Genomic DNA, 12,504 nt, shown 5'->3' on the forward strand with positions numbered 1-12,504 from the left:
GGTTGCTCCGTGGATGGGTGACCATCTTTGTCATAACGAGTTCCTCCGTGTTTCGGAAGGCACGTTAAATTGTGGGTCCCGGGTGTTATTCCTACATCTTTGACAGTCGTTACAGGTAGTCAGAAGCTGAAGTCTGACAGCCAGTCTAACCAAGGGGTATCGTGTTGCCCAGGTAACTGGGTTGAGAAGGTCAGATAGGCAGTCGCTCCTTGTAAAACACTGGTCCTTAGCTGAAACCGGTTGGACTGGTAGCCGACCCCAACATACTTGGGAAAAAGGCTAGGCCGATGATGAATAAATACAACTGAAATTAGAACATCGACAAGTCGTGGGAAGCATACAGTTGTCCAGTGTTGTAGTACTTAGACATCACTGTCATCTACTCTACATATATATGGAAATAGAAGAACCTCATTTAGTTCATAAATATCGTTTGTATACCTACCTACTTTCTTATTCAGTATTAAATCATCGTCAAAAAGAAACAGCCGGCCTGCACGCACAAGCGCGACGTGTTGCGGGTTTGAGCCCCGAGGAGGACAAGCCTTTGTCTGGTCTACGACCGCTTGTCTTGATTCTTTGACACAAAGACTCCTGTCTTTGTGCATGTGAATTGAATGTTTGTGACACTCCTGCAACACAAGGAGTAGATTCCTTAGTTTAACCAGGGAGTCAACTTTTGTAAAAAAAAATTGTTAAAGTGTTAACCTAAATAAATCATAATAATTAATGTGTAATTTCAACTGTCTTGCTATTATTAGACAGCTCTACATTTCAGGAACGGAAAAACTCTGAAGGTCAGATACAAATTTCTTCTTTCCTATATATTTGGTGAATAGAGTGATAATCACATTATCAGCACCCCGCACAGACCACAGATTTAGAAACTCACTCGCACCCACAAAGTTAGTGAAGTTCTGTTATGAATATAACATGTCTTCTCTGTACTTGCTTGACTCGACGCAGTCTTATGTGTGTAGGACAACAGAACGATAGCAAAGGCATAATTTTTGTTGTTAGAAACCTCACCATCATCAACTGCGCAGATTCGTCAACTGCTGGGCATAGGCCTCGCCAATTGCACACACCTTAAATAGCTTGACCAATATTCATCAAACATGTCAGAACACTCGCAGTTTATTTTGTATTAAAGGAGAATTAAGATAACACTAATTCGGGCCTGTTGGTCTATTGGTTAGTGACCCTGACTGCTATACCGGAGGTCGTGGGTTCGATTCCCACCCAGCTCAAAAGTTGTGTGATGAGCATGATCATTTGTTCTGGTGTTTGAGTGTAATTTATCTATGTTTGTATTTAGAAATATATAAGTATGTTCATCAGTTGTCTGGTTACCATAACACAAGCTCTGCTTATCTTGGGATCAGATAACCGTGTGTGAGTTGTCCCAGGATATACAGGGTGTAAGGAACACCGTGACTTTTCCGTGGGACCTGAGTTCTAGACATGATTCCAGACCCCACTGCGTTGGAATTTTTCATCGGTCTTTTCATGAAAATTGCAGTTTTTTTTCGCGTTTTTTTAATTTTATGTGTCATAAAATCATTTTTCCTACGTATTTCAATAATATTTTCATAAACAAAATCATTATTAAGCCGTTTTCACAAAAAAAGGCAATGTAAATGAAACACTAAAAACTGCTCCCGATCAGCTGATTCGTAAAGGTACTCGTCGGTCATCGCTCTCTTGCAAATCTAACCGAAAGTGACGTCAAAACCGAACCAATTCTCATGAGCGACAAGCGTAAGAGATAGCGCAACTATTGCGCGCGCACTCGCACGCATTATTCGTAAGCCTGCCTACTATTCCTTTAAAAAAAGCCGCGCGCTTTGTAGGCACCGCTAGCCGCCTTTGTCGACACCGCCAGCGCGTCGCCGACACCTACAGCGGTATCGGCGAGTGACGTACCTGTGACACTGGATAAAATAGTATATCGATTTTTGTTACACGGGTTCCATGTTATAAAATAAAAAATCACCTTCTCAGCGTTTATCAACTTATCACGAAATTTATTAAAACCTTTTATTATTAACAGTTTGTTTTTGTTTAGAATTCTGTAGTTCTAAAACATGTTGTTATAAACAATAATTTATTTTTTCTAAAATTAAAGTCTGTTTTGTTACTAATATCCATCATCTACTAATGAAATTCCTGCCTAAAAATTTTTATCATTTTTTTTCCTACGAACTGCTGAATAATTATTCCAGTCACATAAAACAATTATGTTCTTACACAAAAGTACATTTTGTGATTAATCAATTTTAAAGGTTTAAGTTAAGTACTTTATTGTCAAGAATAATTTTACGATATTCACTTCGACCTCATGTAATTTATCGATAAAGAATCATAGGTACCTAGGTCCAACACTACTCAAAGGTTAAACCGAAAGTTCGGCTTTTTTCAAAATAGTACCTATTTTTACTCAGTTTGTTCCTTACGCTAATCGAATGTGCATGTGCAATCGGGTAATTCGCGGACTAATTATCGTGTAGGCAGACAATTTTATTGTGTTAAGTGATATAAGTGCGTGTGTTGTGTGTGTATTATTTAAATTACGATCCTAGTAGCTCGATAGGTTATTTTACCGCCCAGGAGAATGGCAACATGCTAATGTGTTATGGCGAAGCACGTGGCAATGCAAGTCTCGCGATGAACATTTACTGGACGCGGTACTTTTTGCCCCGGGTTCAGCAGCAGATTTTTCGCCGCGCCAAAATTTGTGTGCACGTAGATGGCGGACATTTCGAAATTTTCGAACCTTATCTGGTTAGAAGTGAGCGAGATTAAGGTAAGAGTAGGTTTGATTTAATAATACACAAGACACAGATTGAAGTCAGAATAGTGTAAATTGATTGGTATTTTTTTGTGATTGTTTTTCGTTACATCACAACATTTTTATAAAATGCCCGCGCGTTTCGAATGTTTCGATCGTGTCGCCGAGTGTCGCCCTCCTACCACATTACAGTTCGTGTAAGTACGTACGCTGAGCGTAAGGATCGCGCGGTAACCAATTCATTGCGTGCTCAAAAATGACTAAATCTATAAATATTAATCTCCGACGGTAGCGACTTCTTTAATATTAATTAACACGTTATTTTAAAGTCATTATGCGACTTTGGTGGTACGGTGTTCCTTACACCCTGTATATTCCTTTGGAGAGCTTTGATGCCACAAACAGACAGTTTTTTGCGTCGAGGGTTAAAAATGGTAAAACGTTTTTATTTGAACGAGTTTATTAAAAAGAAATACCAAATTCGTCACACTAATTAGGTTAATAATGTGTATCACCAAAAACTAACAATATTGCCTAATGAACTGTCCACGAAGTTTCCTATTACAAGTAAGTTACCGTCTTCCAGTGATTCCCTTGACCTTTACACTTAAAAGGTGTAGTCAAAGTTGAGAGGAGGTAATTAGAAAGTTTTAGGCTAATTAGCATTTAATTATGCTGTATAGTTCGATGTCTTGTCTAGTCAAATTTAATGGTTTACAGTAAAGAGTCAATATAATACAGATATTGACAAAAACTATTTTTTAATGGGAGTCTATAACCTCCTAAATTTTAATGCCGGTCAAATGCAAATTGAACTCGTATAACCGAGTTTCAACCAAAATCGGTTGTATGGTTGTATCTTAAAAACCGAAATAGATATGCAGTGCTTTATTTTCAGATGTTACATTTTTTTTTCAGCAACGTCAAGTACTTAAAATAAAGATCAAGGTTAAGTAACGTTATCACGGTCACAAATTTGACGGGTGATATAAACCTCCTCTTCCTATGAATTATTTACTAATAATTAAATTAATTACAATTTAAGTTACAAATGCAAAAAACTCCGAGTATATTAATCCTATTTCAGGATCAATATTGACAATCAACTTATTTATTTTTAACCTGAGAGAGTTTCTACAAATCCATTTGCCCATGAAATTGACTTACCAGGCGCGCAGGAGTCGGCTAGAGGTAAACACTGCTTTGATTTCCATGCAAGGAGATTGCATACAAAGATGGTGTATGTTATATATATAAACTAAAACGATTAATTAATATCTATGTTTGACTTGATGAAACAACCTAGTTGCATTTGCTCATGCAATTGGTTCTAACTTCTAGAATACTATGTACCAGGCGCTCAGAAGTCGGGAGAGGTTCGACTCTGCTTTGGCATGCATAACATACGTAGCAGTGTTTACATTGGTACACCTTTGAGGTATTCCTAAGCGGAATTAAACGATATCGGTGCTGTGTAGGCGGTATTATTGCGGAGCGACTGCCTGACTGAGTTTCGGAGTTTGCGATGTAGTCACGTTTATGCAGTCTTGGTAATTGGTATAGGTGTTTAGTTGAATTCGGTGAGATATGAATCAAATTGAAGGGAATTAAATCTTACTGTTTTTATTAGGGATTTTTTTTCGACATTACCTTTAATACTACCCTGAGGAGAAATATCGAAACAAACTCTGTGGCCGTTGTCTCTTTTAAAGTCTAGAAAACTGTTAAAATGCGAGTATAAGTTTATAAACTTATTTAGGGCTTAACGTGGACTGTCTTTTTGTTACAAATCTTTTCCATTTTCATAAAAAAATCTTGAATTATATCGTCTCGATTTCCCATTGACTGTACACAATAAAAAACACGTGATGCCTTAATGCATGCTGTCACTATGGGAGCAAGACAGCGCTCTACAATACAAAGTCTAGCGTCTCGCTTTAACATTTAAAACTTCATATTATTCACAGTGTACTGTTACGTGTGTGTGTGTGTGCTATTGGTTTGTATATGTGTGTTTTTTTCATTGTACCCGTAACAAATGCTCCACTAAGCATCTTAGTTTAATTGGCACATCACTCGCAATGAGGCTTGTTCGTAATTGCCCTCAACTTGCATGGCGGCGGGCACTATCCCACGTAATTAACGGGAGAGGCGGGACGCCGGGAAAATTACAGCATCTGATTGTAGCGAGATGTGAATGCACAGGGTTGGGGGGAATTCGTTTTAACTGGGTTTGTAGTGGAAATTTACATAATATTTATTTTTAGACACCCTCGTCTTTACATTAACTTTAAAAGGGGGGTTGATACGCAAAGAATGAGTAGAGGCGTCTTTCCATATAAGAAAATTTATAGTATAATACTTGGCTGTTGCCCGCTTAGTCATAGAATCGGGATAAAAATTATCCTATGTTTTAATGTTGGTTACATACTATCTGTGTACCAAGGTTTCGTCCAACAAATATCGATATTTGGGGTATATAATATTTCATTAAAATTACCGAAATAATATCCAGAACAAAATATGATACAGACGACCACACAACATTTGATCAAGGAGAAACAAAACTGAACCTTTTACCGATGTAATAAAGACTTTATTTGTTTTTAATTGTCAGTTCTATGTGGTGCACTGTACGTTCATTTCTGAGAATGGACGATTTTAATATATAATGAAGCGAGTGTCGGGTCCGCGTTGAAACTGATACAATAATGTAATTACATAAGGGTTCGGGTTCAATTATTTATATTTTATTATTGTATAATATTCTAAAAACGAAATGGAATATAGGGTCGTTGTGAACTTATTCATATACCCGGTTTTGCCCGCGTAAGGATTGTGTTTAATATTGTTTTGATTTTAATGTAAAACTACTGCACCAAAAATGATGATTTTTTTAAATTCTGGGTTCAAATAACAGCTGTCGGAAGTTGTGAGATAGGTAACAGACATTAATAAAGTAGAAACTAATTGAAAACCTCCTCTCTATTAATTAAAGATATTTTCATCTATTACATAAGAGAAATCGTATCAAAAATTGTCAAGTTATTTTAAGAGACAAACGAGCATCAGATTGATTATTTTAGGTTATCAAACCGGCACTATAATTTTGTTTATTTAATTATCCTCACCCAAAAAAGACACAATGAATAGCGAACAACACATTATTTTCACTGGTTTCGTATCTGCAACCTTGCTCAAGCAAATCCGATGACAACGCCACTGGGCTACTGTGATACACGCTTCCATTTATATTATTTGTCGATCATTCAATATTCGCTGCGCACGCGCATTGCTGGATCAAATAACTCGACGAGTCGATTTACACTTTTATTTCTAATAATCATTTTTGATACTAGTTTATACCTCGGTTTGGATTGCTTATTAATTTCTTAAATATAAAGACATTTAGAATTTAGATTTTGGAAATATTTAAAATCTTTTGAAAGCTTTTAAATATAAATAGTATCGCTAAACGAAAGCTGTTTTTTTAAATATTTTTTTAGTATGCTTATTTAATAATTCTTATTAAAACAAACAGTTACAGTTTTTTGACCGAACCGGGATTTGAACTCAACTCATTCGACAATTTTTATTACGAGCAATTGACGTAAACTAAGTTTGCAAATTACAGTTATAAAATTTATTTCCATGCACAAATACTTACAATTTCATATATATTTACTATTACATAAATTGTAACTCGAATCGCGATCAAAGATCACCAATGCCCACACAAATGTATCGTAAGTATTAAAATGAATTCATCAGACGCAATAAAACTCTTTGCTCACTGCTGTCAAAACTTAGAGGCATCGCTAAAATGTCAAAACGTATAGAAAAATTCTTCTTGAATATTTTTAAGTGTATTTTATAATTTTACTTAAGTGTTTCGTTTTAATCGTGGTGTTTTTATATATTCAATTATGGTTTCAAATTTCAATTCGTGTATTAACTGACTAAATTGTGTTACCAAGTAAAATGGACGATGGAAGTCAGATAGAAAATTCTTTCATGTTTTTTTACGAACCCGATGAGACTGTGTGTTTATCCCAATGTTTATTGGGAAGAGTTTATTTAGAATGTTACCATTGAGTGAGCCTGTGCGTTGTGTGGTGTGACTCTTTGTCTTGTGGATATCTCGTCCAAGCATGGCGTGGTGTGAGTGCTATGACAAGGGTCACCCTATCCGCGAGTTTATGTTGGAGCTTGAAGAGACCGCCGAAATAAGAGCGTGGCAGGCTCTCACAGCAAAGGTAACTAGGATATAAAGCAATAAAAACTGAAATTTAGAAAAAATACTTAAATAATGAATAATGGCTTTATGTAACAGCGGAGGAGCTCGTGGCTAAGCTATAACTATATAAGTGGATCGATCATAGTTTAAGCCTCGCTTGACGCGAATGGTCCGTGGTAGATAGGTGACCATCTTTGTCATAACGAGATCTTTTGTGTTTCTATTTATTATAATGTCATCTTACTGTATGTGTTTAAAGATCTCTATTTTCTGGATAACGCGCTCTCGTCTTGCCTGAAAAACGGCATTCCTTTTTCCTCTTGGGTAGTGTCAGAGTCTGACTAAACCTGAACCGATGTGAAACGTCTCCTGCTTTTGGTTAGTGATTCATTCCATTCTAGACCCAAAAATTGTCTAAAAATCTTTATTATTAAATGGAGGATTTTTTTTTAATATCCGTATGCCCACTTAACAATTAACAATACATTTCGCTATTTTTTTGGGCCAAGTGGCATTATGTAAAGGACGTGAGTCTGAGTAAGCTGACTTCAGTGTCGAAACGTAATTGCCTTCTCATATTGTGCCTGAGAAGATTGAACTAAATAATTCTCGTAATAACATAATTTGTTGAATTCCTCGAATAAACATTATTATAATGTTATATACGTTTTGTAAGCTCATTAAAGGCGACGCCGGCTTGTGTTCTCAATGGGAATTAATTGAAGCATTCACTTGAGATACTTAATTATTTTATAATGTTTCTAGTGTCGGCATTCAAGTGAATTCTCGGTAGCAACGAATTATGTTCGAGGAAAGGAAATTTATAAGTTTTCATCGAGTAATATCTTAAATTGGAGCTTATTATACGCTCATACATTTCGTTGTAATTTATATTGAGGCTGAATAGTTATTAAAAACAGAAAAAAATATTGTTTCTTCAAAGCCAATTAAATACGTTTTATTAAGACGAAAATCGTTTATCCGATTTCGTTTATAATTATGAGGTATTCTCACTAAAAAAGATTTCTGGTCATAAATATGATAGATCCAAGCCAAATTGACGTATACTCTTTTTGGCCAAAAGACAAGATGAAGAAAAAACCCATGTATTATATTATAAAAGATGTTAGCGAAAGAAATAATTGCAAGTGAAACCGCGCGGCTCAGCCAGTTTTATTTCATTTGGTAAATAAATTCCATCTTCATAATGTTTACATTTTGTCGAGATAACGAATGCAACAAAGACAAATTCCGAGTACATTGTGAACGGTACGAGCATAAACGGTCGCCCCGAAAAAGTTAAATTGTCTCGGATTCACCCTTAAGGTGCGGTTTCGGGGTGTTATAGTATAGTCGGCCTTTTTTATTGTCTTCACATATTTATAAATAGATTAAATTATATGTTTATTTTTATACAACAGTGCGGCTGTTTTAAACGGTTATGTGGCATGACGTCACCTCTTGGTACAATTTCCGCGATACTGATACTTAAATGTTTAGTCACCATTTCTGAACTCTATTGCATTCTATCTTTACCAATTCTTATTGTTTAGATAATGAAAAAATATGCGTCAAAATTATTTTATCCAATTACCGTTATCTATATGTATATTATTGTCAATAGCCCCTACAGACATTTTGTATTTCGACCACTATGACATCAGCCGCGTGCGTCATAGGTACGTAATTACGTCGGCAATGCACCGGAACGTACCCTTAACCCCCGAACAAAATGGAACTCGGAAAAATGAGCGTCGAAATAATTCCTTTTTACTTTAAATTGAAGTAAATACTTTGTTGGAAGCGTTTCTGAAACGTTTTGGTTATCGGCCGCTTTTTTTAACTCGCAAGAACAATGTGGGCGCGACAATTTTACAATATACCAACATTTTTTTTTGTTTTTGCTAAAAAATCACTGTCTCATTGTTCTTGCTGTATGAAACAGGCTGATGGCTCGTTTTATGTGATACCGTCTCATGAATAATCTCGTTAATCGCGTATGCCTTGCGGTTGAAAGTAATCGAAGTTTAATTGAGCGGAAACCAATAGCTTCTGTGCGTCTGTACGGAGTGGATATAAGTGGGCTTAGTTCTGAGTTGAGTTACCCTTTGTGTTCGACGCGAACTTGTTATTTATGCATATCTTTACGAAAGGATCACGAAATGGCCATCCCGTCTTCAGGACGATGTAAATAACTGTTGCTTTGATCATTGCGACGAAGATTTTTTAATTTTAAATAATGTGGAAGTGGAAAATTGTATCTCATTTTGGAAGTAGCTTTTTTGCCGGCGACTTTTTCGTCTTAAACTTAGGGTGACACAGTTTCTTTTATACAGAAGACAGCTCTGAACATTTTATTGTCAGACAGAGAGTCACACGCAAATTTCCATCCCCTACTTTAATCACGCAAATATTTCCAGAAAAAAACTGGCTGTTTTCGTAGGCAACAAAGAGTGTGTGTACCATTATTCAGTTTCATGCCTTGAAAAGTATTAAAAGTCCCATTTTAAATGTTACGCCCTCAATTAAAGAAAAAAAATGCCTATTTAACAATCATTCAATTAACATCCACAAAGACTCCCAGACTCAGAACAATCATCTGACGATCTTCGACTTTGATCACACCTAATGATATTTACTAATAATGATATTTTGTTGTCAGGTGGAGGCGGAGGGCGGCGCGGCGTCATCATCGCCGGCGCTGCCGCTGTGCCCCGCCGGCCGCCCGGACGCCGACGTGCAGCCGCTACTGCCTGAAGGTAAGTCCATCATACACGAGGATCTAATGACCTTGGGATTGATGCAAGGAGGTTTTAGCTGAGTCATAGGAAACGACAGTTTTAGGTCATAGCGAGATTTTGGTCTCGGTTTGGATATGATCTGTGGTCAAAGAGAAAAGGCAAAACGCGTCTGTTGTCGTGTCATTAAGTAACTGAATTTTTAGTAAGTCATTCGAACTGTAAATGCTTTCAAATTTATGATCGATAAAATGAAGTCGAAGAGTTTGTGTGATTAGTCGCGCATAATGACTAGAATAAAAAAAAACAGAACACCATAAAATAGCATATGAGTTGGTTTAGCACTGATTTTTAAATCGATTAATGTTAAATTTCGGTTAAATAATTATTTGGCTTTGATAAAAGTAGTTTTGGCCTGTCACGTCCTTACATAGACACTTTTAAAAACAATATCTTTATCATATTATGTCGTTATATTTGATACTATTGAAAAACATTCGGATTTAAACAATGACAGTAATCTCTTGCTGAGCACAGACCGGCACAGAAAAACTAAGCCATTGTTTTAATACACGTTCAGATGTAGATGAATGGCCAAGGTCATATTATTATATGAGTATTGAGGCGATAACTTCCCCGCGCTGTCTCGCCCACGCGACCAAAAATATGTTCTATTTCGATATCGCTAGTCGATCGTAACGTTTGCATATTTTCAGCGAACTCAGCTGTGTTGCCGCTGTTGTGAATTGCAACCTGAATCTGTGTTTCTATAATGTACCGTCTGTCAGTTGGTAACAATTGTATGTAGAGATTACAATTCATAAAATGTGGTACGAATTTAAATTTTTCTTCTAGATATTTTCTTTTTGTTTAAGTAAATTTAAGTTACTACATAAATACATAAAAAAAGCCTTAGTACACCTATATTATAAATGCCGTGTCAACCTATAATAGGCATGCATAAGAGAGCTATGTTATTCACGTTCTTATATGTTAAAAATGTATGTTATGCTGTTGGTATAATATTTGTAGTTTTTTTTTCTTATTTATTACGTTATTACGTATTTATTACGTATTAGCTCCGACTAAGTTTGTATCGCTGGGATGATTTGTGAATTTATCCATCCAGTTCGCCTTACAAACTTATGCAATCAATTTCATTAACATCGGTCCAGCAGTTTATTATGAGTGCAGTGAAATACACTGTACTGTAGAATTATGAACATAAATATGAGACTTGTACCTGTCAAATTTGCGTTGTCTGTGTTTTTTTTTAATGAGTGTTTCCGTATTTGCGATGACGTCATTAGATAACAGTTTATGTCAACGTAATTATCGGGATTGCCTGACTAGTTTAGAACACAACCATTAGATAATCATGAGCTGAAACGTCAGTAGAATCGAGTCAAAATATTGAAATTAGTTGATAATAAAAAAAAAGTATACATTCAGATAAAAAATATGAAATTTATTACTTATAACATGTTATACTATATCTCATCTCGTTGTAAATTGCATCACACTCACGTGATTGCTATGAATAGACAAGTCGGTGGATGTTCGTGTAAACAATTCAATCGTTTTATTGTTTTTTTCTGTATTACAACTGTGTAGGCACAATTCTAGGAGTCCGTTTCCGGACAATGAAGATTGAAACCTATTCATATACATAGTCTTTTGCTAGCCATCGAATAACAGAATGCTTTTCATGGTCATTAAGAATACTAGCTAACAAAGAGTGGGTTGAGTTCACCACGCTAAACCCACCGTGCGTTACCTGTCGCGGGTTCAAACCCCGCGCAGGGCAATCAGTTATAGGTCTAGTCTCAAGTAAGTAGAATGACACTGCTATGTTGTCACGGAACCCACCATATACAAGACTGACTCTCACTTGCCCGTGTTTTTTTTTGTCTTCAACGCTAATACCGACGCAAGAACCGTAATTATCATAATTGTCTCTGAATCAGACTAATTAATTTGCAAGAGACAATTGGATCCTCTTTGCAAATTGATCTGTCTGCTAGAGGAGGTTGTGTAATTTATTGACTTTAACACTCATTATTTCTAAATTAACACGAGTTTTGCAATCTATGACACAAACATAAAATTTACTCAGTTGAAATTTAAAATAAAATATACATCTATAAGTATATATATATATATATATATATATATATACCATCATCAGCCTAGTTTTTTTCCACTAAGCTTGGGGATGGCTTCCAGTTCAAATAAAGGCACCTAAGTAGTAGTGTTTTACAAGGAGCGACTTCCTATCAGACCTCCTCAACCCAGTTACCTGGGTAACACGATACCCCTCAATAAGACCGATTATCAGACTTTCTAGCTTCTAAATGCCAAATTGTCTAAATAACATCTAGGACCCAAAATGTAATGTCCCTTTCGATACACGAAGGGACTCTTTATGACAATAGATATGTCTACCCATCCTCGAAACAACAGTGTCAAACGTCGCTTAACTTATGATCGATCAACTTGTACATTTTTAGCTTAACCACGAGCTGTAAAAGTTTATAAATATCTATCTAATGTTAATAAATTACAGATTAAAAGTAGTCGAACAATTAAAATCCTAATTGCGATGAAGCTTTTCTCGTCCGTCGCGTCGTCGCCATTTTTATTTTCACAACTAATACAACTTGTCTGGGAACCTTTTTCGCTAATCCAATAATCATTTAAAAGGTTGAGTTTTACACCATTTAGAATATTTAGTACCT

General features: G+C 35.9%; 1 protein-coding gene across 5 annotated transcripts in view; it reads left to right on the plus strand.

The window, feature by feature from the left end:
• The window catches only part of LOC113503699, a 121,908-nt gene extending 111,859 nt beyond the window's left edge, over positions 1–10,049 (plus strand). For all 5 annotated transcript variants that reach the window (XM_026885762.1, XM_026885763.1, XM_026885764.1 and 2 more), the window contains one exon: positions 9,691–10,049. In XM_026885762.1, the coding sequence (XP_026741563.1) occupies positions 9,691–9,849 (159 nt within the window). In that variant the 3' untranslated portion in view covers positions 9,850–10,049. The remainder of the gene's footprint in view (positions 1–9,690) is intronic.
• The last annotated feature ends 2,455 nt before the right edge of the window (positions 10,050–12,504 follow it).

Source organism: Trichoplusia ni, chromosome 20 (assembly GCF_003590095.1).
Source record: "Trichoplusia ni isolate ovarian cell line Hi5 chromosome 20, tn1, whole genome shotgun sequence".
NCBI lineage: Eukaryota > Metazoa > Arthropoda > Insecta > Lepidoptera > Noctuidae > Trichoplusia > Trichoplusia ni.